The sequence below is a fragment of the Jaculus jaculus genome, chromosome 8 (genome assembly GCF_020740685.1).
Source record: "Jaculus jaculus isolate mJacJac1 chromosome 8, mJacJac1.mat.Y.cur, whole genome shotgun sequence".
Lineage (NCBI taxonomy): Eukaryota > Metazoa > Chordata > Mammalia > Rodentia > Dipodidae > Jaculus > Jaculus jaculus.
The window spans coordinates 53,951,425-53,978,854 of NC_059109.1; the positions used below are offsets into that span (position 1 = coordinate 53,951,425).

Genomic DNA, 27,430 nt, shown 5'->3' on the forward strand with positions numbered 1-27,430 from the left:
TGGACATTTGATCTCGTCAAGATTCTTTGGATATGGTCATATTTATTTTGCCGAATACATGTTCCTCAGTGCCCATGAGGTGTGTCTTATTTGATGCAGTGAACCAATGAAGGAATGTGAAGCTTCATTATTGGAATATAGCAAACCAATTTAAATCTTTTAAAATTGACTTTGTGTACCTTTACGAGCTCCTTATAGAAAAGGTAGCTTGAGTACATAAAAAATGTATTTGCCATCATAAAACTGTCAGATGAGAACAGTTTTGGAAATGGCCCAGGTGGCCTCAGGCACAGACAGTACTTGTGTAGAGTTCACAACAGGTAGCAAGGGCTGTGGCACTGAACTCCTTGTCTTCCCAGGGGCCTGAGAAGGTAGGCAGGTCGGTGCCATTCAGGGAAGTACTGAAATGAAAGACCAGAGAAATGCATAGCAGTCAGATAAAAACAACGCAACAGGGCTAAAGAAATGGCTTAGCAGTTAAGGCGCTTGCCTGCAAAGCCTAAGGACCCAGGTTTCATTCCCCAGGTCCCATGTAAGCCAGATGCACAAAGTGGTGCATACATCTGGAGTTAATTTGCAGTGGCTAGAGGCCCTGGTATACCCATTCATTCTCTCTCTCTCCCTCTCTCTCTCTCCCTCCTTCTCTCTCTCTCTCTCTCTCTCTCTCTCTCTCTCTCACTGTCTCTCTCTCATTCCTTGCACATAATAAATAAAATACTTTTTATAAAAAAATTTTAAAAAAACACACAGAGCCTGGCATGGTGGTGCATGCCTTTAATCCCAGCACTTGGGAGGCAGAGGTAGGAGGATCACTGTGATTTTGAGGCCACCCTGAAACTACAAAGTGAATTCCAAGTCAGCCTGGGCTAGAGTGAAATCCTACCTCGAAAAATAAATAAATAAAAATAAAAAGACAGAAGTAGAAAAGGGACTAGTCGAAAAGAAGAAGGAGTCTGGTGGAAGAGAAATTGGGGAGGGGGTAACAGAGGGAGATTATGATCAAAATATGTTATATGCATTTATAAAAATGGTCAATTAAAAAGGAAAGAAAAAAATTTAAATAAAGTGATAACCCAAGACCACTTTGCTTTTAAGAAAGGAAAACCACCTAACTAATACATATTAATTAATGACACAAAATGCAATTTTTGTCAAGTTCTAGATGCTAATGCTTTGGATGTGGCTTTAGGAAATCAAGTGAGAACAAAGGCATCAAAACATGACAGATCAATGATCTATCCAGCTCATAAATTCATCTTTAATTATTTATCAGGAGGATGATATATATATTTATTTATTTGCTTTTTGGATTTTCAAGGTAGGATCTCACTCTAGCCCAGGCTGACCTGCAATTCACTATGTAGTCTCAGGGTGGCCTTGAACTCAGCAATCCTTCCTACCTCTGCTTCCCTACTGGGGGAATTAAAGATGTTCACCACCATACCCAGCTATAATTTTTATATCTTTATTTCTTATTTATTTATTTATTAGAGATAGAGAGAATGGGCATGCCTGGACCTCTAGCTACTACAAACAAACTCTAGACACATGCGCCACCATGTCCATGTAGTGAGTACTGGGGAATTGAACCTGGGTCCTTAGGCTTCGCAGGCAAGCTAAGCCATCTCTCCAGCCAGAAGGGTAAATTTTGAAGGATATTGATTGCCTTCTCTAGTGATAATCTCCACCCACAGACAGAGTAATATTCATGTACTTGCACTTTTATTACTTGTACTTTATTAACTTTTATTATTTGTATGTTAATTAGCAGCCAACACCTACCTGTACAGTAAACAAATTGCCTACTTAGTTCCTAGCCATCTCCAGCTCTGATTTCCCTCCTGAGCCCCAGACTCAAGTTGGTTTATAAGTAACTTTACATGGTGGTTATATCTACCTCCAAGTTAAGCTATCCAAAACTGCAGAAGGCCACACCCGTCTCATTTATGGGAATCTCTGGTAATTAGTCCTGTTCCTCTCAGTGAAGTAATGGCAGACTTTGGACCCACTTTCCCAAGCTAAAAGAAATAGCCCTTCCTCACTGTGACCCTTTCTCCCTCCTCCAAAGACCAACCCTATTGACTGCTTTTTGTCTAGGCTTCTCTGTCCTTACAACTTGCCAGGTATCAGTTTTCACCATCTCTCACTAAGACTATTAACAGCAGTGTATTTATCAATCTCCTTGCTATCCAGATGACTACAAAATGATCTTCTGAAAAATCACAGTTGATTGCGCCAGTGTTAGAACTTTGTGGGTCTAAATCTAAATTTCTTAGAATTTTATACAAGGTCTTTTGTAATATTTCAGCCTTATGTCCCAGAATGCTCCTCACTCATCTACAAGTTACTATCAGTAAACACCTTTCACTTTGATGATATAAAACATTCTTATTCTTTAAGGTCTGTCTTTTGTATGTCCCTTAAATTAGTTCTTTTAGCTTAATGATAAAGTCTCTTCTTTCCGGACTCATAATCTTTTATTTAGGGGATGGGAAGAAGGTTTCAAGGTAGGGTCTTACTCTAGCCCAAGGTGACCTGGAACTCACTCTGTAGTCCCAGGATGGTCTTGAACCCACAGCAATCCTCCTATCTCTGCCTCCTGAGTGCTAGGATTAAAGGTGTGTGCCATCATGCCCGTAGACTTGTATTCTCTTCATTTAATTTTCATAGTGAACAAAATCATTTTTACATTATTTTAATTTATCACTATTTTATCAACTTTCTCTTCTCTTGACTTTTATCTGAAGAAGCCTATTTTTAGCTACTTAGACTCATTGCTAAATATTTGCCTGCAACCTGTCTATACTTGGGTCATAATGAACACAGTAAGTTCTTAATAGAGAACCCATACTTCTTCCCCTGCCCCTCTCCACCAATGGAGATAGAACCTATCATTTGTACACAGTAGAACTGACACTGTCTGGTCACATGCCCACTACTGAGTATCCACATAACTATCCTCAAGACCTTTATTATCCTACCTCCAGAAGATTCCTTCATGGAAAAGAGGATATAAGAGGAGGGAGCTGGAGTTTGGTATTCACGCACCTCTGGAATAGCTCCCTGCAGCACACATAAGTCTCGTAAGTTCTATTGGTGAAACTTGAGTTTAGGAAGGACACACAGTCAGTTTCAGCTCCCCTGGGAACATAGAGGATTCCTGGACAAAGGAGACAGGCAATGAATGGAGGTGCTCTGACCCATGGTCCTCAATATTCACTGTTCGGTTGTGAGTTAATAACACTGTGGATTAGGTGGGTTTTCTTCGTATCTGTGGACAGATAGTGAAATCAATATTCTGAGAGAGATCCTGTGCCAAGAGTCCATGCTTAGGCACCCACCTGCCATACAGGCACTGATGAGGGACACGCAGGCCCCTGTGAAGAGGGCCCTCACCACAAGCTTGCACAGGTCACTCTTGCGCTGGGGTATCATTGATGCTGCAGACAACAGAACAAAGTCGTTTGCTCTCTTTCCCACACAGTGATGCATTTAGAAGAATGTAGAGGAACAAAACATATCACATGAACAGTATTCTTAGGTGCAACCTAGGCTGCCAATGTCACCCTGAGAAACATGTATATGTATATTAGTCCTGAGGGATATCTAACTGGGACTTTCCCTTGGTCAAAGATGATGTATCTGACCCTCACCTCAGTGGTCCTATGAACATACTCAAGATGTATCTGAATCCAGTAAGTCTTTGAGTTGCTCCAAGCAGGTGTAAATGTCTGGTGTTTGCCAGTTGAGATATGCTCTCTTAAACCTGGACCCAAATTAGACCATTTTAAGCCACAGTACTAAGGCAACATTCACCTAATCTTGGCCTTTTCACAACCAGAGAGTAAACAGTTATCAGAATTCAAACAATTTAGGCAAGTGTTTACCAGAAGAGATGATAAACCAAAAGAAAATTATTTCACCTTCATATTATTTAATAAGCTATCAAATAAATTATATAGGATTCTATCCCAAAATATTATTGCCACAAAATGGTTCTTTTTACACACTGAGATTTTCTTCTTTTTTTTTAATTTTATTTTTTTTTAATTTTTATTTATTTATTTATTTGAGAGCGACAGACACAGAGAGAAAGACAGGTAGAGGGAGAGAGAGAGAATGGGCGCACCAGGGCTTCCAGCCTCTGCAAACGAACTCCAGATGCGTGCGCCCCCTTGTGCATCTGGCTAACGTGGGACCTGGGGAACCGAGCCTCGAACCAGGGTCCTCAGGCTTCACAGGTAAGCGCTTAACCGCTACGCCATCTCTCCAGCCCTGAGCTGCATTTTCTTTTTATTTCTCACTTAAATCTTCCAGGCTCTTGGGATTGTGCTAGACATTCTCTTTGCCCTGCCCTCCTCAGGTTATTCCTCCAGCCATTGTCTGTATACAGCACCCTGTCTAGCGATGGCTGAATATATCTCTGTTGGCCTCAGAGACTAACTCCTTCTACACTTGGTACCTTTTAGCTAGTAATCGCGCCGTTATGACAGTCCCTTTCTCACGTGTCTGCTCTTCCATGTGTGCCTGTCACCACTGTGCAGCTAGCCAGAATTGAGCTTAGTTTCAGAAAGTGCCTTCATTACTGAACAAACCACATCATCTTTATGTATATATGTTTGTGCTAGTTTAGTAGCAAGATAGAAATATCATAATATTTTTTCCCACAAGAAAAATTAAAATTAAACTGAAGCTGGGTGTGGTGGCACACACCTTTAATCCCAGTACTCAGGAGGATCGCTGAGAGTTCGAGACCACCTTGAGACTATGTAGTGAATTCCAGGTCAGCTAGAGACCCTACCTCGAAAATCCAAAAGAAGAAAGAAAGAAGAAGAAAAAAAAAAAAACCCTAAACCCTAAAGGGAAAAGTAATTAAAGCTGAAGTCGTTCGGGACTCCATGCAGTCAGGTGGCGCACATGCACGGCAGAGCTGCTGTGGGTCTAAGTTAACTGTGGCCTGAGGGCCCATCTCACACAGCCCTGGCACTAAGACCCAGGCACTGCACCCCGAAAAGCTGGGATCTGCTTAGCTTATTGGGGACCTAGGGGAAATTAACTCACTCAAGCCTCCCAGTGTGATTCCTATGGAACTAAGATTGGCAAATCCACAGAGTGAAAATGTTGCAATAATTTCAGCTTTCACCTAGGGAAAAAAAATTAAAAGTTGTATAAGTTCAGTTTCATGAATGCAGTTTTATAATCACAGTAGAAGTTCCAAGATACTTAGAGCCCCTCGTCTTTCTGTTGTTGTTGTTATTCTGAGAAACACACAAAAGATGCTGAGGAAACGACTGATTTCTGAGTTACAAAAGCAATGGCAATATGGAAAGTACCACAGATATCTTGGCCCAATACTATCTACTAAACTGTGAATAAGTATAAGGCATAGAAATGAGGATGGCTGAGAGAGTAGAGCTAAAGACACAAAGAGGGAGAAAATGAAGATCAATTCATAGTAATTGAGACATAAATGAGGGACTGGAGAGATGGCTTAGTGGTTAAGATGTTTGCCTGCAAACCCAAAGGACCAGGTTTATTCCCCAATACACCCCTAACGTCAGATGCACAAGGTGGCACATGTATCTGGAGCTTGTTTCCAGTGGCTGGAAGCCCTGACACACCATTATCTCTCTCTCTTTCTCTTTCTCTTTCTCTTTCTCTTTCTCTTTCTCTTTCTCTTTCTCTTTCTCTTTCTCTTTCTCTCTCTCTCTTCCTCAAATAAATAAATAAACATAAATGAAGGGACCTTAGGCCATCAAAAACTAGTGGACTTCCCCAACTCTAAAGAGTCAGCAATTACATTACAGAGCAAATCTGGGCAAGAATGCTGAGGAGAAACAGCTCACACAGCTCAGAGAAAGGAGCTGAGATGCTGGAGACAAGGTTACCAAGCATATGGTTCTGCTCATTTTGTGGTTAGGCCTGGGACCCTGGAAAGCACCCGATGGGCAACAATCTTTTGCACAGCATCTTCTGTCTTCCCTCAGATCTCCATGGCCTATATTTAACACTATTTATTCTTTGCTACATTGGCACTTACAGAAATCCACTGTTTCTCGCCCTGGATCCACTCTTCCACTCCAGACAGACGTTTATTCTTGTATTGAGACAGTTGTTGGTAGGCCACGAACTCATTTATGAAGAACTTGACTCCCACTATCTCTGCCACTATTGGACAGTCTGCCCACTCTACACCCATCATGAAAATCATGGGTCTTAGGACATAGGAGCAGATGACCTGTGTGAAAGAGAGGTACCCAAGGAAAAACCAAATCACAGAGGCCATGTGCCAGGGCCATTCTCTGGAGCCCATCTCTTCCTCCTCCTTCCCCTTTCTCCTACTTATACCTTCTCTTACTTCCTGTGAGCCAGGAAAACATGCCTAATAAATATAAGCCTTTACCTGGAAAGTGAGCCTGTGTATATCCACCAATTCCCCGAGCCAGGTTAGGGTAGCATTGAGGAAGGCCAACACAGCCAAAAAAGCAACCAGATTAGCTGCTACATTAGCAACAAGGCCTATGGCATCTGTGGCTCCATTGCTGGCAGCTTCCAGGATATTTCTCTCCTTCCTGTGGTTATTAAGCATAGCGAAAGAATACCTAGGATAGCCTCAGCCCCTTGGAGAAGAGAAATTCCATTGCCCCCAAAGTGCAGATAGTAGGTACAAGGCCAGTGTGAGGGATGATAATGGAATTCTTTAATGTCCCTGTCAATGGGAATTACTCTGAAACAGTATCATATGTAGTTGCCATGAAATTACACTGAGGCTAAGGACAGGAGGTCCTGGCATACCGAAGCCAGTGGCAGCTAGGAAGGAAAGCAAGAAACAAAACAAGCATGATGAGCTGGAAGCACAGACAGGCCAAGAGGGTATATGTGATCATGGTCTTCCCTCAGAGAGACTTGAAGTCTACCACACAGGGCCCCTCTAGGAGCATCTACTTCACCATCTCCCAAATCATCAGCCCCCTCTGACTCACCCACGAGGCATTTTCACCCCTTCCTTGCTCTTGAACTTCGACTGTTCCACTTCCGGATACACCAGCTTGGACAAGGCAAGAGCACAGGGGGCAGCCATCACTGAGGCGGAAATCAAAGACGATGCGTCAATCTGTAAAGCCAGACAGAGGGTCAGCATCACTCTAGAATGCATCTTCGGCTTGCCCAGGAGTGGTTAGGAAGACTATGCCTTACCCCAAAGGATATGAAGGCTCCCATCACAGTGCCTGCAATGGTGGCAAACCCTCCAGTCATCACCGCGTGGATTTCAGAGAGGGTCATGTCTTCAAGGTAGGGGCGGATGAGCAAAGGTGCCTCTGTCTAAAGACAAGGGGGCAACAGTTGACTCCATGAAGATGTACTTCCCTATGCAAAAGTGCCAGCAACAGGCAGCAAATGGACCCACTAGATACGTGTCTATCCCGTGTGCTGTTCTGGGAGACACAGCTCCACCAAGTGAGCAGTAACCTCTGCTTTCAGGCCCTCTGGATCTGCCGCACTCCTCCAGGAGCCCAAGTGTGTGTTTGTGGTATGGTTTTCACTGTTTCGTGTTTTCAATTCTATAGAAAATAAGTGATATTTTCTTTTGTTTTTCTTTCTGTCAAAAGCCATGAGAAATTAATTTATGGAATATGATGCACTCACTAGGTACATATTAGATGCTTACAAAATAGTATCGAATGAACTGAAAGTGGCTGCTCTAAGCCAACATTTTATGAAAGAATCAAAGTAGGGACTGGAGAGATGGCTTAGGGGTTAAGTGCTTGCCTGTGAAGCCTAAGGCCCCCGGTTTGAGGCTCTATTCCCCAGAACCCCCGTTAGCCAGATGCACAAGGCAGTGCATGTATCTGGTGTTCGTTTGCAGTGGCTGTAGGCCCTGATGTGCCCATTCTCCCTCCCTCCCTCCCTCCCTCTCTCTCTCTCTCTCTCTCTCTCTCTCTCTCTCTCTCTTTCTCTGTCAGTCTCAAACAAATAAATCAAAATAAACAAAATTAAAATTAAAAAAGAATCAAATAAATGTTTTATAAAGTTAAGATGGCTCAACTATGAAAACTGTATCTAATCACACTAAGACACTATTTATCCTTTAATGAATGCCAACTAAAAGACTAACATTCTGCACTAGCTCCCAGGACTATGGATATGAATAAAACAAAGTATCTACTCTTACAAGATTATAATCTAGTAGGGGAAACTAAGCTGGTTATAAGTGATTAATAGATCAATCTGTGGCTAAGAGTGTCCATTAAGAATAAGAGTGCCAGCTGGGCATGGTGGCGCACGCCTTTAATCTCAGCACTCAGGAGGCAGAGGTAGGAGGCTCACCGTGAGTTCGAGGCCACCCTGAGACTACATAGAGAATTCCAGGTCAGCCTGAGCTGGAGTGAGATCCTACCTTGAAAAACCAAAAAAAAAAAAAAAAAAAAAAAAAAAAGAAAGAAAGAAAGAAAAGAATAAGAGTGCCCAGATAATTATTCTGCATTAAGGGTGAAAGCAAGAATCTGAGTCCTCCTTAAATGTCTAAAATATTTTCCATCAAGGGCTACCTTTTCCACAGTTTTTAATTTGTCTTTTCATGAAAAAAGTACACCTTTCAAGCCAGGTATGGTGACTCATACCTATAGCCCCAGAACTTGGGAAGTAAAGGCAAGTGGATCAGGAGATGGAGACCATCCCTGGCTACACAGTGAGTGCATGGGCAGCCTGGGCTACATAAGAGCCTGTCAAGAAGGAAAGGAGAGAGAGGGATGAGGGAGGGACGAAGATGGGAGAAGGGAGAGAGGGAAAAAGAAAGAAACAAAGAAAGAAAGGAAGGAGGAGGGGGAAGGGACAAAGGGATGGAGGGAAGAAAGGGCATATCTTTCTAAACCTGTACTTTGCCAAGTTCTCAATTCTCCAGAACAAATATAACCTGAACACCTCAGTGTACTTACCATCCCTACAAATATGTTTCCTGCTACAGCCAGGGTCTCTGCAGCAGTGGTGCCCATGGTGATTTGCAAAAACCAGGCAATCTAAAAGGATTCAGAAACTTAAACAGTCAATATTAGCAGGAATCTTAGATCATGTCCAACGAAGCCCTTCCTCCTTTTTACTGATAAGGAAACTGAGAAATAATGTGGCACAAAGCCTCAAAACCAATTACAAATGTAGCCTTGGCCAGAACTCAGGCCTCTTGTCTTCGAAAACAAGCACATTAAAATTCAGTGTGAGGGCTGGAGAGATGGCTCAGTCATGAGGCAACTGCCTGAAGAGCCTAATGACTTGAGTTCAATTCCCTAGTTCCAACATAAGGCCAGGTGCACAAAGTGGTACCTGCATCTAGAGTCTGTTTGCAATGGATGGAGGCCCTGGAGTGCCCATTCTCTCTGTCTGTCTCTCTTTTATCTCTCTCTGCTTGAAAATATGCGTGTGTGTGTGTGTGTGTGTGTGTGTGTGTGTGTGTGTGTGTGTATATATATATATATATATATATTTAATTCAATGTGAAAGCATGGTTCAGCACAGCTTTCCTCTCTACGCTGCTCTTAGCCTATCTCAGATCTCAGTGACCATTTGTTATAAGGATGCTTACAATGCCATTTTTCACTGGTTCTAACACACTACATCCCATAAGTGAGCTTTACTCCAAATCAAGTACCATCTTCACCCCCTACACAGATCCCAGGTGAAGTTCCTTACCTAATAGGTACAGAAAAATGACTTACCTTCTCAACTACCCACTGCACAAGTCCCAGGTAGTAGAGAATGGACATCACACATCCAAAGAAGATAATGATTGGTAAGGACTGTAATGAAAGTGGTGGGCAACTGGTGAGACATTACATTTTGTGTGCTACATATACCACAAGCAAACTGTTTCAGGCTTCCAAATTAAACTCTCAGCATCCAAGAGCACATGTCACAGCGTAGTTTAAGAAGAAATTTAAAATATGCTACAAAGCTATCACCCCATGAGTATTAGATCTGAAGATGTGAGCCAGGTGTGGTGGCGCACGCCTTTAATCCCATCACGCGGGAGGCAGAGATAGGAGGATCACCTTGAGTTCAAGGCCACCCTGAGACTACATAGTGAATTCCAGGTCAGCCTGGGTTACAGCGAGACCCTACCTAAAAAAAAAAAAAAAAAAAGATGTTTTCTGGGCATTTTGCCCCAAGTCTCTTTCAACCAATTTCAGGATAATAATAATCAAAGGAGAAGAAATGGAAGCTTTTTCCTTTACTGATGGGATTAAGTCCTTTTCTTGGGGCTGGCTGATCTCTTGAACATGCATTTTCCACCTCTGCTTTACTTGCCATGCCCCCTACCCTTCCATTGACTTTGTCATTCCTGCCACAAAACAGGTCTTACTTGAAAAGCAAAGACATTTTGGACCAGCGTATCACCGAAGACAAAACTGGAACCAGCCACAGTGTAGCTCAGAAAGATCTGAAAGAAGGAGAATAAGAGTAAAGCCAAGCAGGACATAGGAGGAGAGGGATCTACCTCATGTGTGACCACTGAGGGCAGGCTATGTCCCCATCAGCTGCTCACTGAGTGACGGGTTCACAAGATCAGTTCTCTTTATTCATAGTCTGAACCATACCGTTATTTCTCAAGCAGATCTCCGAGCTCCATCCTTAAGATACAGCCCTAACCTCATGTTTTCCTCAAAGCTACTTTAACCTACTTTCTTAGGTTCTAAAAGAACAAAACCATCATGTTCAATTTTCCATACCTGGATTTGATTGCCCAGCCACTGAAATGCATTAAATCCAGGATCAGTTCTGATGACCAAAATCCCAAAGACAAACTGAAGACCCAGGCCCCAAAACACTGTCCTCCAGCACACCTATGGTCAATAAGAAAATTATTCCAGTGTGAATTCTAAACCCTGCTTGACTGCAATGAACTAACTGATGGTGCTAACAGTAAATGTGGGGTAAGATGGCATAGGGAGCAGGGAGAATGGAAAAGAAACACATGGAGACACGGGGCAATGGTGCATAGAGTCAACTGTGCCCACATGTTTTTCAGAATGTTTAGATGCTAGATGACACTTATCAAACATATATACAAGTAACTTCTGTAATCACTATCATTATGTACAGTGAAATTGTGTTTTATTCTCTGTTCTATTATATTTTCTTCCCTTCTTTTTTTTAATTTTTTCCTTCATTCTCTTTAATGCTGTCCTAGATCTACAAAATCTATATCAAGACTCACTAATAAGTCATAGTCTACATTTTGAAAATAAATAGTCTAAGATCCTTAATGTTTCTTAGGAATAAAAATGCCAGAGCCCAGGGGTTGTAAAAAAAAAACCATAATTCCATGTCTTTATCATGACGACTTCACACATGTACTTGGCAATTTGTACTTGACCCTTCTGTGTGTTTATATGCCATACGTGAATACCCAGTACTCACTGCCCTGTGGTGCTTGGAACAGACAAAGAGGATGAGGATGAACATACAGATTCCTGCAAAGGAGATCAGCTGCTCCGGCCTTTGGGCTGTGTCTAGAGCCAGCCACAGGATAAGGCCCACTACGGAGACTCCTGTGAGCAACCTAGAGAAAAAATGCCAAAAGCATGTCATTAACTCAGTGAATGCTTCTGACAAATAGAAATGTACCTCAAGAATAAGTTGGGTGGGGGGACTCAACAGTTTATTCTTCACATCTTGAGAAACATCCAACTGTTAGTTCCCTAGCTTCCACATCTTTCCTCTCCAACTAAGATGAAGCTCCTTCCTTCCTTCCCTTTTATTTCATATTTTTATTTTTTTGAGGTAGGGTCTCATTCTGGCCCAGGCTCACCAGGAATTCACTACCTAGTCACAGGGTGCCCTTGAACGCACGGCGATCCTCCTACCTCTGCCTCCAGAGTGCTAGGATTAAAGGTGTGCATCACCACGCCCGGCTCCCTTTTATTTTTTGAGACAGGATCTCATGTATCACAGACTGGCTTCAACTCACTATGTTGCCAAGGATGACCTTGAACTTCTAATCCTCTATACCTCCACCTCCTGAGTGCTGGGATTACAGGTGTATACCATGACAACATTTTTATGTAGTGCTAAGGATCAAACACATGGCTTTGGGCTTTATAAAAACCAACTGAGCTACATCCCCAGCCTCCAGAATAAAGTTTCTAATCTGGGGACACAAATTACATGATTTCCTTTCCTATATTTCTGTATTTAAAAGACCTAATATAATGACTCATTCCTGAAGATGGTTTCAATGATTAACAAAAAAATACCAAAAACTGAAGGAGAAATTGATCCCCTATTGTTCTCCACCCAATTTCTAACTACTTCAAGGGCAAGAGTAAAAGAGCCACAAATCAATTACTTATGAATTTATTGGCTTTTCATACACCAAACATACTTGATTAATACACAGACTACAGCTTGGGATGTCATTCAATGATGGAGCATTTGCCTAACATGTACAAGGCTCTGGTTCCTGCCTCTAATCCCAAACATCACCAGAAAAAAAGAAAAAAAATGGGCATGGTCTTACACACCTATAATTCCAGCACTTGTGAAATGGAGGCAGGAGCATCAGAAGTTCAAGGTCACCCTCAGCTACAAAGTGAGGCTGAGGCTGATGTGGGCTATGTAAGATTCTGCCTCAAAAACAAACAAAAAATGTACAAAATCCGGGGAAACAGAATTACAGGGAAAATTGCAAATAAAAACAAAACAAAAGGAGCACATTATTCACTGTAATACCACCAAAGCAAAGCAGAAAAAGGCATTACAGACCTGGATTTTAACTCAGAGCTCTTTTCACTGTGTACTCATCTCTCTTAAAGTTAAAATCTGGCTTTCAAACTCCATCTTTCTTAATGAATAAAGTCATTTTAGCTGTACCTACCCAGTGTCAAATAATCAAGGATTCAAAACTTTGATGATAATCTGCTGTTATTTCTCCAAAGTGTCACTGTTGAAAACATCCTTAGCACCTGTTTTCTATGTATACATTGGAGAATGTGCAAGGAGGAACTTTCTAGAAGTCTGAAAGTTATTCTCTTACTCCTGGTCTGTGATCAAAGGACATGTGCATGCAATAGGTAACCTATGGCGGCTCTGGAATCCAGCTGTATTAATCAGTAAGTTTGCTCCTTAAACTCTAAGGAAATGAGAAAGGCACCACTGAGTGCAAGAAATCTTGGGGTACTAGAGGGGTGAAGCATTAAACAGATCAGGGACTGAAAGGAGAAATGAGTCAACTTGATTTGATAACACAACTCCAAGTGTCTTTGTTCTGACTAGCTCATTGAAGAAAAGAATTGGTGTTCTCATTTCTATCATGGGTTCTTAGACTATTTAGACTGAAATTCTTCTCTGAAACTGAGCCTTTTCTGCCCCTAGCAATGTTGATCTAAGGGTATAAGAAACTGTACTGAGGTTTGGTGCTCCTGTTGCTGAGTCTTGTACTCTGGTTTTCTCAAGTGTAAGGACCTGGATATCACTCAGGAGCTGCCAAAAGCCTTCATATAAATTGTTGGGGTGAAAAATATTGGAATTCTTATCATACTGTTGTAATTTAGATCTAAACTGTCCGTCAAAGACTCATGTGTTATAGGTTTGTTCCTCAATGCAGCAATCTTCAGAGGTGGGGCTTCTGGAAACTAAATGACTGGATCGTGAGGGTTTTGATCTCATCAGTGGATTAATCCACTGATGGGTTTGTATTGAAAGAGCTATTAGAAGCTGGTGGAAACTGTAGGAAGTGGCGGACCTACTTGGAGTAGTTTACTGAGCACATGTCCTTAAAGGTGGTCCTTGTCCTACACCCCTTGCTTTCTCGCTCTCTTTGCTTGGTGGTCTCCATAGAATGAGCGTCTTTGCCCCACTATGATGCTCTACTTCACCGAAAGCTAACAGTGATTGGGATAAGTGACCATGAGCAAAACTTCTGCACTTAAGAGCCAAAGAAAACCTTTTATTCTTTAAGGTGCTTTCTGTGGATATCATGCCACTGCAATACAAAGCTCAATAAAATACTCACCATTTCATCCAGAGTCTCAGGCGGGAGTTTTTAAAGGGCTTCAAACATCTTGTCATTTTTTTACTCAAGTGCTTTTTTAGAAAATGGCAAATCAAGAAGAAGATCACCAAGCATGTGATGACGAGCAAGGCCAGTGCCCTGTGGAAGTCCAGGATGCACGCCGCCAGGAAGTAGGCGGCGTACGCTGGAGAGAGAAGGAGCAGAGTACGGTCAGCATGGCAGAGCCTCCACGGGGCAAATGAAGCCCCGTCATGAGGGTCTCAAAGCAAGAACTCTGCAGGGACTCTGCAGTCAGGCCCAGCTGCATCTCTCCCAGCCTGGGAAGAGGTCTAGCTGTGGTCTTCTTGAGATCCCAAACACAAGCCAACTTAGTCTGAAAACTATATCTCTTCACTTGTCCCTGATGAACCCTAACTCCCTTCCATTCTATCTGATATCCTCTCCCTGTCGCTTAGATTTCCACCATCAGACTCTTCAAGTCAGTCATTTCTTCTTAAAGTTGCATTGCCCTAGTCACTTCAAATGCTAAATGGTTAAATTCTTCTCCTGAGCAGAGTCACGCGTAAACAAGAAAGAAAAGCCACATGGCCCTTCTCCTGATTGGCAACTCACTCCAAAGTACAATTTGTGATCTCACTATCTCAGCTGCATCTAATGTTGCTATAAAGCCCCAAATGTCACTGGCAGCATAGTTTAAACAGAGGTTTGCTGGGTTTTGTTTTTAATAAAAAACAGCACTTTATATAATTGATTTCACTTATAAACCAGCAAATAAGTCATGTATAATGCAGATTTCTTTCATAAAGACTAGCAAATATTGTACCCTGAATCAAATCAAGACACTAGGAAAATAAACTAAAAGAGAGTGATTCTCTGGCATATTTTAAGCCTGCCAAATAATATAGATTTGAGATTTAGTTTATACTTAGGTTTTACCTATTACTCTTAGGTGCAATTTAACACATTATGTCTTGCTTGCAAGTACATCAAATAGCCTTCAGATCAATTTGTTAGTAAAATTGCTTTCCATCCCATAATTGTCTTGACACAGGCAAGATTTCTAAAATGATTGCTTCCCCTCCCATGAATTCTCATGATCTCACCCAAACACAACAATCCTAACAGGATCCTCTTGAACAAGCTGGCGTGTCTTTTGAAGAAACTTCTTGCCTTGGTGAAAGGCTGTAGATTCTTCCTAGTGAGAACACAAAATTAAAACACAAGACTCACTCATCCCATTTGTGCCAGTTCTCAAAACTTGATAATATACCCCAAGGCAGAATTTGCTTTTAGTCAATGAAGAAAATTATTCACCTGAGGGAGAGGGGTCAGGTAATGTCACTGCAATGCCCAAAAGGCCATTCAAACCTTTCCCAGGGCTGCAAGTCAGAATGACCCTTCTCAGCCTAGACCAACAATACCCTTGATAATGTCCTGCCACAGAAGGAGACAAGTCAGAGCAGGGATTCACTTCTTCCCTGTTCATAAAGAACAGATGCTTCCATATTCAGAAGAAACCCTGCTCTTCTGAGAAGCAATCTGGTGTTCTCATCTCAAACCCACACAAACCCAATACCTCGAATAGTCAACCATGTGTGCAAGGACAGACAGGAAGGAAAATACCACCAAGAGGCTTATCACCTGCTGACAATCTAACTACATCACCTCAGAAGAACATTTAGACTCTTTGAGAACTCTGCTACCCAATGACATGGATTGTAGCTTCTGATTATTATATGTGCATATTTGTATGGGAAGGATTACTCTGGGCCAGAAAGCAGAAATGACGCCTGCAGATAAAGTGCCTGGAAGTAGCAAGTGAAACTGGACTGTGTTTATCAGCAGGCCAAATTAGAAAGAATGAACATGAGTCAGGATGCTAGAGCTGAGGTTGCTGCACAGTGTAAAGCACTTGCCCAACATGCAGGAAACAGTGAGTTCAGTCCTCAGCACTGGATAGATACATATATACACATACTTACATACATACATACATGAAAACAAAGTGAGAAGTCTGACTGGAACGGAAATTGACATTAAGTTCACAGACAAGGTAGAGAGATCCCAAGCTCATGCACCAGCATGAGTGGCATTTACACTGGTAAAAACCAAGTTTATCCTCTGATCTCCACAAGCACACAGTGACACTTGTATGCCCAAGCCCATGTGCGCATGCACATACACATATATACATGCACATACACACACTAATAATTAATTATAATAATTTTTTAAAAGGAGGCTGGGGCAATAGCTCAGTAGTTAAAGGTGTTTGCTTGAAAAGCCTGTCAGCCAGGGTTCAATGCCCTAGCCACCCACATAGAGCCTAATGGGCATTCCTTTGCAGCAACAAGAGCCTCTGGTGTGCCCACACATACACAGGCAAACAAGTACATTTGAAAATAATAATACTAATTGCTACTGATGATGATAACAATAATAAACAAGAGAGGTAGCTTTTTCAAAAAATAGTGCTGACAAAATGAGATCCACCTATAAAAGAATGAAACTAAGTTCATATCTCTCACCTTGAACAAAAATCAATTCAAACTGATCAACAAAAGAATCAACAGCCAGGCATGGGTGGCACACTCCTTTAGTCCCAGCACTCAGGAGGCACAGGTAGGAAATCGGAAGGATCACTGTGAGTTTGAGGCCAGCCTGGGCTAAAGTGAAACCCTACTGAGAGAAAAGAAAGAAAGAAGAAAGAAAGAAAGAAAGAAAGAAAGAAAGGAAGGAAGGAAGGAAGGAAGGAAGGAAGGAAGGAAGGAAGGAAGGAAGGAAGAAAGAAAGAAAGAAAGAAAGAAAGAAAGAAAGAAAGAAAGAAAGAAAGAAAACATCAACTAACTGAGTGAACAGGCAGCCTATAGAATAGGAGAAATTTTTTCCAGCTCACCAAACTGCCCGGTAAGCACTTCTCTTAATGTTCATGCCCATATATTAATGCTATTCTCATTCTGGTCAGAGAAGCTTCTCTTTTCAGATGGTGGTGACTGTGGGATGACTCAAAAGGCGCCATATTGCTGAGAAGAATTGACAGGGTTTCATCACTGAAACATCTCTATCATACCTTCCAAGGCTCAGGATCCATTATGGAAGAGGTGGCAGAAAGAATGTAAGAGCCAAAGGAAGGGTAGGACACCTTACAATGCAGTCTTCCAGACACAAAATGGCCTGGATATCCATGACCTCACAGTGCCTGGCACAACCTACAAAAGACCATTATAATAGGAGGAAGAGATGATGACATCAAAATAAAAGAGAGACCAATTGAGGGGGGAGGGGATATGATGAAGAGTGGAGTTGTGAAGGAGAAAGTGAGGGGAGAGGGAATTATTGTGGTTTATTGTCTATAATTATGGAAGTTGCAATAGTAAAAAATAATAAAGAAAGCAACAACAAACTGGTTGAACAGGCAGCCTACAGAATAGGAGAATTTTTTTTCCAGCTACACCTCAGAAAGAAGGCAAAAATCTAGAATAGATAAAGACCAAAAAAAATTCCAATAACTTAATGGGCCAATGAAATGAACATAAGTCTTTAAAGGTGAACTAGAAATAGCCAATAAATATTTTTAAAGGTGTTCAACATTCTTAGCCATCAGAGTAATGCAAATCAAAGCTACTTTGAGATTTTCTATCACCTAAATCAGAATGACCACCTTCAAGAAAACAAATGACCACAAATTTTGGTGAGACTACAGGGAAAGAGGAACCCTTATCCTCCATTGATGTGAGTGTAAACTAGTACAACCTTATGACCCAGAGCTAACTTATGACCCAGTTATACCAGTCCTGGGCATGTGCCCCAAGGACTCTATATTGTTCCACAGGGATACTTGCATATCCAAGTTTCTCTTCACAATAGCAAGAAAATGGAATCAACCTAAATGTCCATCTACAGATAAATGGATAATGAAATGTGATATATGTGTGTGTGTGTGTGTGTGTGTGTATGAAATTTATTCAGTTATAAAGAAGAATGAAATTATCAAATTTGCAGGAAATCTGGAAAATCTAGGCTCAGAATTATAGATACCATTTATTCTATCTCATATGCTATACCTAGATTCTAAGTACTAAGTATGTGTCTGGGTGGAAGTAGATGTGGGTTAAGGCCAGGAGACTAGAAAGAGACCCATAAGAAAGGAAAAGGGAAGCTTTGGGGGTTGGATGGTGAAGATAGTAGAGCACATCAGACAATTACACTGAAGGGGGGATGCAGAGGGCAAAAGGAGAGAATGGGGAGAGAGTGATAGAGAAAGAGGGGTAGAGGGAAGAAGGAGCAACCAAAGCAAAGTATGCTGAAAGTATAAGGACACCTGCTGCTTTGTAAACTAGTTTTAAAATATAAAATTGAAAAGTTTAAAAACTAAGTCACTGAGTTAATTCTTAAAGGGAAAAAATACAAAAATAGCATTGTGTTTGGAAGCATCTCAGGATCATAGGCCTACATCCTCTTCATAAACTATCCAATATTCTCTTCTCGACTTCCTACGGTGTGGTGTCTGAACTCATAAATATCTAGACCCTTTCCCATACCATGGTACATGACTTCTAGCTAACCAAATGTACCCAACTAACTTTTATCTGACATTAATCTTGAAAGCAAACAAAATTCTGAAAGTCTAAATTGAAAGTTTGGTTTTTTCACTCTGCATTCCTTCACCCCTGTTCATATAAGCCTACAGGCTCAGAGCTTTCCCTTGACTTCCAAGACAACATCTACTTATTTTTCTCTTCTATCCTACATAATGGTCCTTTTGTCTCTACCTTCACCACACACACACACACCATTCCTTTCTTCCCATCCCTGAATCTGAGTATTCCAGAAAAGTTTTTTAATTAACAAGTTCATCTCCAAGTCTCAATGTTCTAATTTTAAAAAAATATATTTAAATTAATACCCATCTGTCCTGAAAATTGAATAAATTAATTAAATGATCTCCATAATAGTAATAAATATTAGCCATTATTATTGTTGTTGCTGTTATTTTTGCTGCCATCCTTGCCCACACTTATAAACTTATTTATGGCATGAGATAAATGATAATTACACAAAATACAAACGAGTGCATGTGGTAATGTGAAGTGGATGTGGTCTTAGCTCTACTATTAGATCAGCTCTCTGAGAAGAGGATAGCTGTTATCACTTTTTACTTAGCCCACCCCAGGTCCTTAGGTCCTCACTAAGCTGGATTCTGGAATATCTGTACCTTGGGTGAGAGGGCAGTCTCGGGTCATCCCTCATGCTGTGTTCCTTTGTCCCTTCTTCAATCCTTTTGGGTCCCTCAGCCTCAGTATTTACTCCTTCCTGTAAGCACAGGTAAGACAGACTCAGTCCCAAAAGTGAGGGAGGTTGAGAGAGCAGCCAAAGATCTACAAAAGCCATGTGGTGACCCACGATCTTGAATTACCATGAGCTCCAGCCCTGGGTTCTCTACGCCATTCTCCACTGAGGCTGGAGCGATGGAACCTCTTCCACTTGTTTTCTCCATGGCCTGTTATCCTTGTCTGAAAAACAAATACAGGGCAAGGCTGAATGATTTGCCATGCTGTCACATGGGACGGGGGAGAACTGTTAGGACAGGTCTTCATAGGAAACACAAACTAAATCTCACTAGAAAGTCAGAAGATTTTGTTAAGATTGGGTGCTGAACTTCATTATAATAAATATTGGAAAGTCCAACTCGAGTTCTTACTGTGAACACCTATGGAAGCAGCAGTACAACAGAGGAGAAATGGAGGGCAGAGGAAATGGAATGAAGTTGTGGGTTACCTCGAGTCCCAGGACCTGGACTGCAATAGACCTCTGTAGTCCCTCAAAGAAAGGGTCATACAGCTGGGCGTGGCGGCACACTCCTTTAATCCCAGCACTTGGGAGGCAGAGGTAGGAGGATCACCATGAGTTCGAGGCCAGCCTGAGACTACATAGTGAATTCCAGGTCAGCCTGGACCAGAGTGAGACCCTACCTCGAAAAACTGAAAAAACAAAAAGAAAAGAAAAGAAAAAAAGGGTCATACAGTAACTGCTGCTTCTTTCCTGGAGGAGTCCCCACTGGGCTATGCTAAGGAATAAGGAAACAGAAGTGAGCGGTGGGGCTCAAGAAAAACTCAAGTACAAAAATAAGGACCAAAAAAGAAAGCAGATCTCACAAGTCATAACCCAAAACTCCATGGTGAATACCAGCAATCCCACTAAGGAGGGACCTCAGTGGAGCAGGGACAAGGAGGACGGAAATGATGGTACCAACTTATGATGTGTCCATCCTAAAGTTCTACTTAATAAAAAAAATATATATATTTATTTTTTAAAAGTAGAAATAGATAGACTGCTGTATTGAGCAGGTTCCCTAGAGGAACAGAACTGATAGAATGTCCGATATACGTGAGCGTGAGCCGAACGACTTACAGGATCTGGGCTATAGTCCAGCAGTGGATGTGCGCACTGGAGAGCCGGGGAGCCTGCGCAGCTCACAAGGCGGGGTCCCTCAGCAGCGCCACTTTGGCGCTGACGTCCTGGAGGATTCCTGGAGAGCTGCTGGTCTTCGGTCCAAAGTGCAGCCTGAAGAAGCTGGTGTCTGATGTGAGTGAAGAACTGCAGAGACAGACACACTCCCCCAGCGAGAAGTGGACACCGGGCAAGCAGGCAACACTGCTCTATCCTCAGGCCTCTTTATCTGGGCTGCTCTCAGAAGGTGCCGCCCACTGTAGGTGAGTCTTCTTCCCGCAGTTAAATCCTTCCTGGAAATTTTCTCACAGAGCCACCCAGAGGAGTGTCTCATCTCTTAGTTGATACGAGTCTCAGCTAAGTTGACAAATCCATCTCTTGTCGACTTGAGACCCAAACAAACCCCCTTATGTCATACTTTATTTCCATATGACAACAGAGTTAGAATTCTGCCTAAAAGGAAGCAACTATTCCATGTATAATTGAAAACACACTCTTCTCCCAGAATAAATGTCAAAGTCCCTTGAGAAATACATAGCCCTTTAATATTTCACAAGTTAATATGATAGTGTGGGTTTAATAATATTTAACCACTGATATTAATCTACGTTATATGAAATAGTAAAAGAATAGAAAAGAAAACACAAATATGTGCTTAATATATGCTTAAATATGCACAAACATATTCTTAACAAAATGGGACAGAAAGAGTCATGGTAATGACAATCTTCATTTCTGCCTTCTTCTAGTACCCATTCTGCATTTCCCCCACCCTCAGCACACACCTCAGCAGCAGGCCTTGGTCCTCTACTTGAAAGGAGTGACCTACATCTGCATTACTGAAGTGTCTGGGCCATTTATCACACGCTATTATAGTTTCCCATGGACCACAATCATAGGACATAGTAATACCAAGAGATGCGCTCCAGACATACTCTTCCTTATGTCCATCATGGAGGAGCCGTCCAATTTCTCCCTGGTAGTCTGATTCTATCATCTCTGTTTACATTTTAACTCCTTTCTTCACCTGTTGACTCAAGGATATCAGGTTCCCAAGTAGCCTGGGGCAAGTCTTAGCTTCCAGTTCAATAGAATGTTTATTTTGCCTCCTGGCAGAAGCACTCATCCATTTGGAACCAAGACTTTCCTGCCAGCAGAGCATACGGTTGCAGAAACAGGAAGCAAAACTTTTGCTGCTGGGTCAGTAGTGTCATTCCTACGCCCACGGCTTGATTCCTGGACCCATAAATCCTGGTGATGAGAGAAACAGTACCATATATTGGATGCTGATTCAACACATATACAATCTCCTGGAGAACCGTGCCCCCAACCCTCTAAGCTATTGCCTCTTAGCTGACACTGGAACCTTGTCTTTGAAAGGTCATGCCAAAGTTCTAGCAAACTAGCTGCTTTGGCATAGTGGGGAGCATGGTTAAGACCAGTGAATTTCATGAGTTCACTGCCACATTTCTTTGGTTGTGAAGTGAGTTCCATGGTCAGAAGGAATGCTGTGTTGAAGGCCATGAAGATAGATAAGACATTCTGTAAGTCCATGGATATTAGTTTCTGCAGAAATATTACATTCAGGAAAGGCAAGTCCATACCCAGAACAAATATCTGTTCCAAAGCCCTTTCCATGATAGGAGTAGGCCAATTTAGTCAATCTGCCACCAGGGTGCTGGCTGGTCACCTCAGAAAACGGAGCCACATTGGGAACTCAGCGGTGGTCTCTGCTACTGACAGATTTGACACCTAGCAAAAGCTGTACCCAGGTCAGCCTTGAGGAGTGGAAGACCATCTTATTGAGCCCACACATAACTTCCATCCCTAAAACCATGGCCATTTTGTTCATGGGCCCACTGAGCAATGACAGGGATGACTGTGGGAAAGGTAGACTACCATCTACAGAATGGGTCCTCTTATCGACTTGATTCTTGAAGTCTTCCTCTGCTGAGGTCAACTTTCGGTGAACATGTTCATGAGGGATCTACATATTCCCTTCCCATTTGGAAAGATCCATCCACATACACCTCCCCCAAATGTCTTTATAACTAGTTTTCCAATTGTGCTCCTTACAAGTACCCAGCCATTCAGTCAACTCAACATATAATCTCACAGCTGGCCATTTTTCTCAAAAGCAAACTATACAACCATGCACACTGCCCAGAGTTCCGCCTACTGTGAAGATTTCCCATCACCACAGTCCTTCCAGAAAGGGGCTATAATGCTACACCTGTCCATTTCTGGGTGGTGCTCGTAATGTGCAAAACAATCTGTAAACCAGACCCTAGTCTTCTCTTCCTTAGTCAATACATCCTAGGGCATGTAGCATAGATGTGTCCTTAGAGACAGAGACATTGTAGCAACAGTGGCTTCATAGACATTGGGGCAACTTATTCATGTAACTTACTTGTGCCTTCAGGATCTTCTCAGGCCCAGTCACAAACACTTTGATGATAGACTGCTGCTGTGTGCATCTAGCTTTATGGCTTGGTGGGACAGAAAACACTCAGTGCATGACAGCAAGCTCAGGTCACATGGTAACTTGGCAGCCCATTGTCAAACAATAGGTTTTCACAAAGGCCCAATAGCAAGCCCAGAGCTGTCTCAAAAGGAGAATAGTTGTCTGCAGATGACATCAGAGCTGTGTTCAAAATCCTAAGACCTTTTGCTCTACTTAACCTATGGGGATCTGCCAAAGGTTTCAGACAGCATCCCTGTCTGCCACTGACACCTCAAGTGCCATCGGATCTGCTGGAACACGGAGTTCAAATGGAAGAACTGCTGTGGGATAACTTAAACACGATGGTTTTTTTCCCCCTAAAATTTTAATTAGTTAATTTATTTGAGAGAGAGATAGAGAGAAAGAGGTAGATAGAGAAAGAATGGGTGTGCCAGGGCCTCTAGCCACTGCAAATGAACTCCAGACGCATGTGCCACTTTGTGCATCTGGCTTTACATTGGTGCTGAGGAGTCAAACCCAGGCTATTGGGCTCCGCAAGCAAGCACCTTGAAAACCTGAGCCATCTCCAGCCACACAATGAGTTTAATTGGACCCCAGAGTAGTAATGCCAAATGGCAGGATGAATCACCAAATGCAAGGTGAAGGTACTTACCGAAGCAGTGTTCATAATAGTCTGACTCATGGAGATCTTTGATACTTGCTGATTAATAATGATGTTCCCAGAAGTGAAATAGATAGGTTGTATTTAGAAGTAAACAGAATGGCCATATGGGCTCCTGGACCTGTGGAGTGATGGGTACTATGGTTGGAAAGAGGACATGGAGACAAACAGTGCCATTGCTACCAGGGAAAACAGTGAACCCTAAACAACACTGCCTCCCTGGCAGGGTTATGGAGACCAGTGCTGGCCATCATCAAGAACATGGAAGATGCAGGGGGGGTGGGTCTCACTACATTCCTTTTGTCGCTGTTGTTGTTCATTTTTTATTTATCTGTTTAAGAGCTACAGACACTCACTAGGATAAACGTGGTCTTCTGAAAGAAGAGCCATGCTTTATAGTGGACATGCATGAGATCTGTGGAGATGGGGAGTCAAAGGATCATTGTTTGACAGACACAGAGAGAAAGGCAAAGAGAGAGAAAGAGAGAGACAGAGAGAATGGGCGCTCCAGGGCCTCCAGCCACTGCAAAGGAACTCCAGACGTGCGCCCCCTTGTGCATCTGGCTAACGTGGGTCCTGGGGAATCAAGCCTCAAACCGGGGTCCTTAGGCTTCACAGGCAAGAGCTTAACTGCTAAGCCATCTCTCCAGCCCTCTTCTTTTTAACTTTCTTATTTGGTCTATGCAGAAGATGGATGGATGATGGAGGAGAAGCTTAAATTGGAAGCTTAAATAATGACTCCGATTGCAGCTGCTATACCAAATGTGGTTTGCTTGCTTGAGCAGAGTAACACATCTTTTGGTACCTGTCAATTGGAACACCAGAAGCAAGCTGGCCATGGTATGCCTTCACTGTTCTATTGTTACAGGATACTGAGTCACACAGAGATGGCACCAGAGATAGAGTGTTGACACGGACTCAGGGGAGAAACTTCCAAAGCCTGAGTCTGAACTCTGGTAGCTCAGGGGTTTTATAGACAGTATGGCAGGCAGTCTGACATCATCTTGAATTTGTTATACTATTGGTGGGTTACAAGTTACTAACATTACATGATTTGGGGGCACAAACACAAAATTCCTTAGTGTTAAGAAAGCACAAATGTAGGACAGAAAGCTTTTTGTGTCTATGGCTGCAGTAACCAGACAACACACAAGGAGGTGCAGCTGCATACGTACGGTCATGCTGACTCCCTGGTAAAACTTGTAAAATAGAAGCCGGGCATGGTGGCACACGCCTTTAATCCCAACACTCAGGAGGGAGACAGAGGTAGGAGGATCACTGTGAGTTCAAGGCCACCCTGAGACTACATTGTGAATTTCAGGTCAGCCTGGGCTGAAATGAGACCCTACCTCGTAAAACAAACAAGACAACAACAACAAAAAGTTTGTACAATAAAAACTGTTTTAGAGTATTATCTGGTTTCTTTGTTAAATTTCTTCTGTCACATTATATCAATGGCATATATTATTTCTCTAGCACTGTGTCACAAATTAGTTTGCAAAGATTTTGATCACCAGTTCCTTCGATAAGGTAGTGCACTGGTTCATTATAGTGTTGATATTATACAATAGGATTGCGTGTGCAGGAGGCAGCAACCATTCTGGACTTGCTGGCATAGCATCTGTAAATCAGATGGAAAATAAATCCAATCAAAATTCAAGAGGCATCTGGTTCTGTATAAAAGCCTTCATCATTCTTATCTTAGAATTTAGAAAAGAGATCCTTTGGTCTGTGTCATTAAGAGCACATTGTATATGCTGGATTAAGATTCTGTATGCCCCATGGTATCCTTTAGGAATATTTGTAGAATAAAAATGGATGCTAAAGGCAGGCGTGGTGGCACACGCCTTTAATCCCAGCACTCAGGAGGCAGAGGTAGGAGGATCGCTGTGAGTTCAAGGCCACCCTGAGACTACAGAGTGAATTCCAGGTCAGCCTGGACCAGAGTGAGACCCTACCTCAACAACAACAAAAAAAAAATGGATGCTAGATGATAACATTGGAAACAGACCATGTCAATCCATGTTGTAGAATGAAATTTATTAGATGATTTACAGTGTTTATCCAGTGTCCTGTGAATCCATGGATGCCCTTATGTGCTATTACTATGGAGGGCAGCCATAGCCAGAGGTCATGACCACAGAGCCACTTGGTGCCATTTTGGAACAATCACCTAATTCCAGGTCTTCAAGTTCAGTCCAGAGCAAACCAGTCAGTTTTCTTTGATATTATAACTGAGTTACAGCTAATGGTGAGGACCCAATCTAAGTGTTCTATATTGATCAAAAGAATGGTTCTTTTTTGTTTGTTTGTTTGTTTGTTTGTTTTGATCAAAGAAACAAGCTTATTAACTTGTCCTGTTGAAAGAAAGATCCATATGTAATTAACCCAAATCTGAAAATATTCTTCCTTATATCTATAATTATCTGGCTGTACTTTGAGGGGTTGTCCAGCTAATTCATCTGATTGGGATTCTCTACTGACCATGCTTGGGAGTTAGTCTCCGTTAGAAGATTGTTTCCATGGTTAGATCTGTGAGCAGTAATGTTTATAGGGAAACAATGAAAATTTGTAGCTACCTGAAGGACAGAAGAGTGTTGCTGTTTGTCCCTTCAATATGCTGCTGGAGTTGTTTCCAGTCATGGCACCAGCAAGGTGTACATGATAGTTGATAGTGATTGTCAGCCTGATAGGACCTACAGTCACCTGTGAGGGAGTATGTAGATTAGGTTAATTAAGGTGGGAAGACCCACCTTAGCTGTAAGTGGCACCATTCCATGGGCTGGGGTCCTAGACTATATCAACAGGAGAGCATAGCTGAGAGCAGCATTCCTTGCTCTCCGCTTCCCCACTGTGCTGAACGTGACCAGCTGCCTCGAGCTCCTGCTGCTGCGCCTTCCCCACCAGGATGACTGTGAGCTGGAACTGTGAACTGAAATAAACCCTGGCCCTAAAGCCGATTTCTGCCCGGTAATTTGTCCCAGCAATGAGCAGTTGATCAATAGACCATACCTAGAAACACCAGAAGTAAGAAGGCAGTCATCTATAAATGTTATTTTTATCTTTGCTATATCATGCCCAATCTAAAAAGGAGTTGGTACATGCACATGTGCGTGCGTGCATGTGTATGTGTGTGTGTGTTACACCTGTATGCACCCTTGAAGTGTCCCATGTACTTGGTTATGGCAGTGGGGGTGCAGGTGGCACCTGTAGTGGCCTGAGCAAAACAACATCCAGTATCCTTCTCCGTCACTCTTCTGCCTGTTCTTGTTTGGGCGATCCTGGAGCTTGCTACTGGTACACACGCCCAGACAATTCCCTGGTCTGTTCTCTTTTGTGGGACTGGGATTACAGGTGCATGTGGCCATGCTCAGCTGTTTTTGTGGAATCTAGAGATTCAAACTTGGGCAGTTTCAGACCCCCTCATGCTGGGTCAGGAAACACACTTTAGCTATTGAACCATCTCTCCAGACCAGGAGTTGTTTTAACATAAACAGGCATCTAACAAAAAGGAAATTAAAAACTTAAGAGGCATATTCATAGTTAACAGAGAGTAACTTTAGAAAAGGAAATTATCTTTATAGGAAGTCAGGCTGTCCTTTTTCCTTGTCTGAAAATGACCTTTAAGCCTTCTAATGGCTCACAAGTAGCACCAGCCTTGTCTTTGGTATGCACTTGGGGCTATAGAAACTCAAAAGGACAGGTTTTATCTTAGAGACATGGACATGCAGAATTCCTTGTAGTTTAATTGGTGTGGCTGTGATTAAGGAGACCTGGAAGAGCCCTTCTGTCTAAAAGGAGCTGATCTGCTAGGACTTCCTTTCTCCAGGTCTTTAATGCCCTGTGGTCA

At 42.3% G+C, this 27,430-nt stretch overlaps 1 protein-coding gene across 2 annotated transcripts; it reads right to left on the minus strand.

Annotated features, from left to right (window-relative positions):
- Window positions 1–283: 283 nt before the first annotated feature.
- Slc28a2 (solute carrier family 28 member 2) lies at window positions 284–19,502 on the minus strand. 2 transcript variants are annotated; one of them, XM_004660862.2, is made up of 18 exons: window positions 19,422–19,502; window positions 19,249–19,318; window positions 16,144–16,171; window positions 15,109–15,200; window positions 14,006–14,189; window positions 11,413–11,554; window positions 10,722–10,835; window positions 10,355–10,432; window positions 9,711–9,791; window positions 8,937–9,017; window positions 7,198–7,323; window positions 6,984–7,114; window positions 6,404–6,572; window positions 6,041–6,238; window positions 5,062–5,143; window positions 3,342–3,440; window positions 3,049–3,160; window positions 284–401 (listed from the first exon to the last, which is right to left on the minus strand). In XM_004660862.2, exons 1-18 carry the CDS (start codon window positions 19,500–19,502, stop codon window positions 284–286), a joined length of 1,986 nt encoding a protein of 661 aa, XP_004660919.2. The 2 variants fall into 2 exon arrangements, with proteins under 2 accessions (XP_004660919.2, XP_045013313.1); XM_045157378.1 differs by lacking the exon at window positions 16,144–16,171 and having other exon boundaries at window positions 19,221–19,318.
- Between the last annotated feature and the right edge of the window lie 7,928 nt (window positions 19,503–27,430).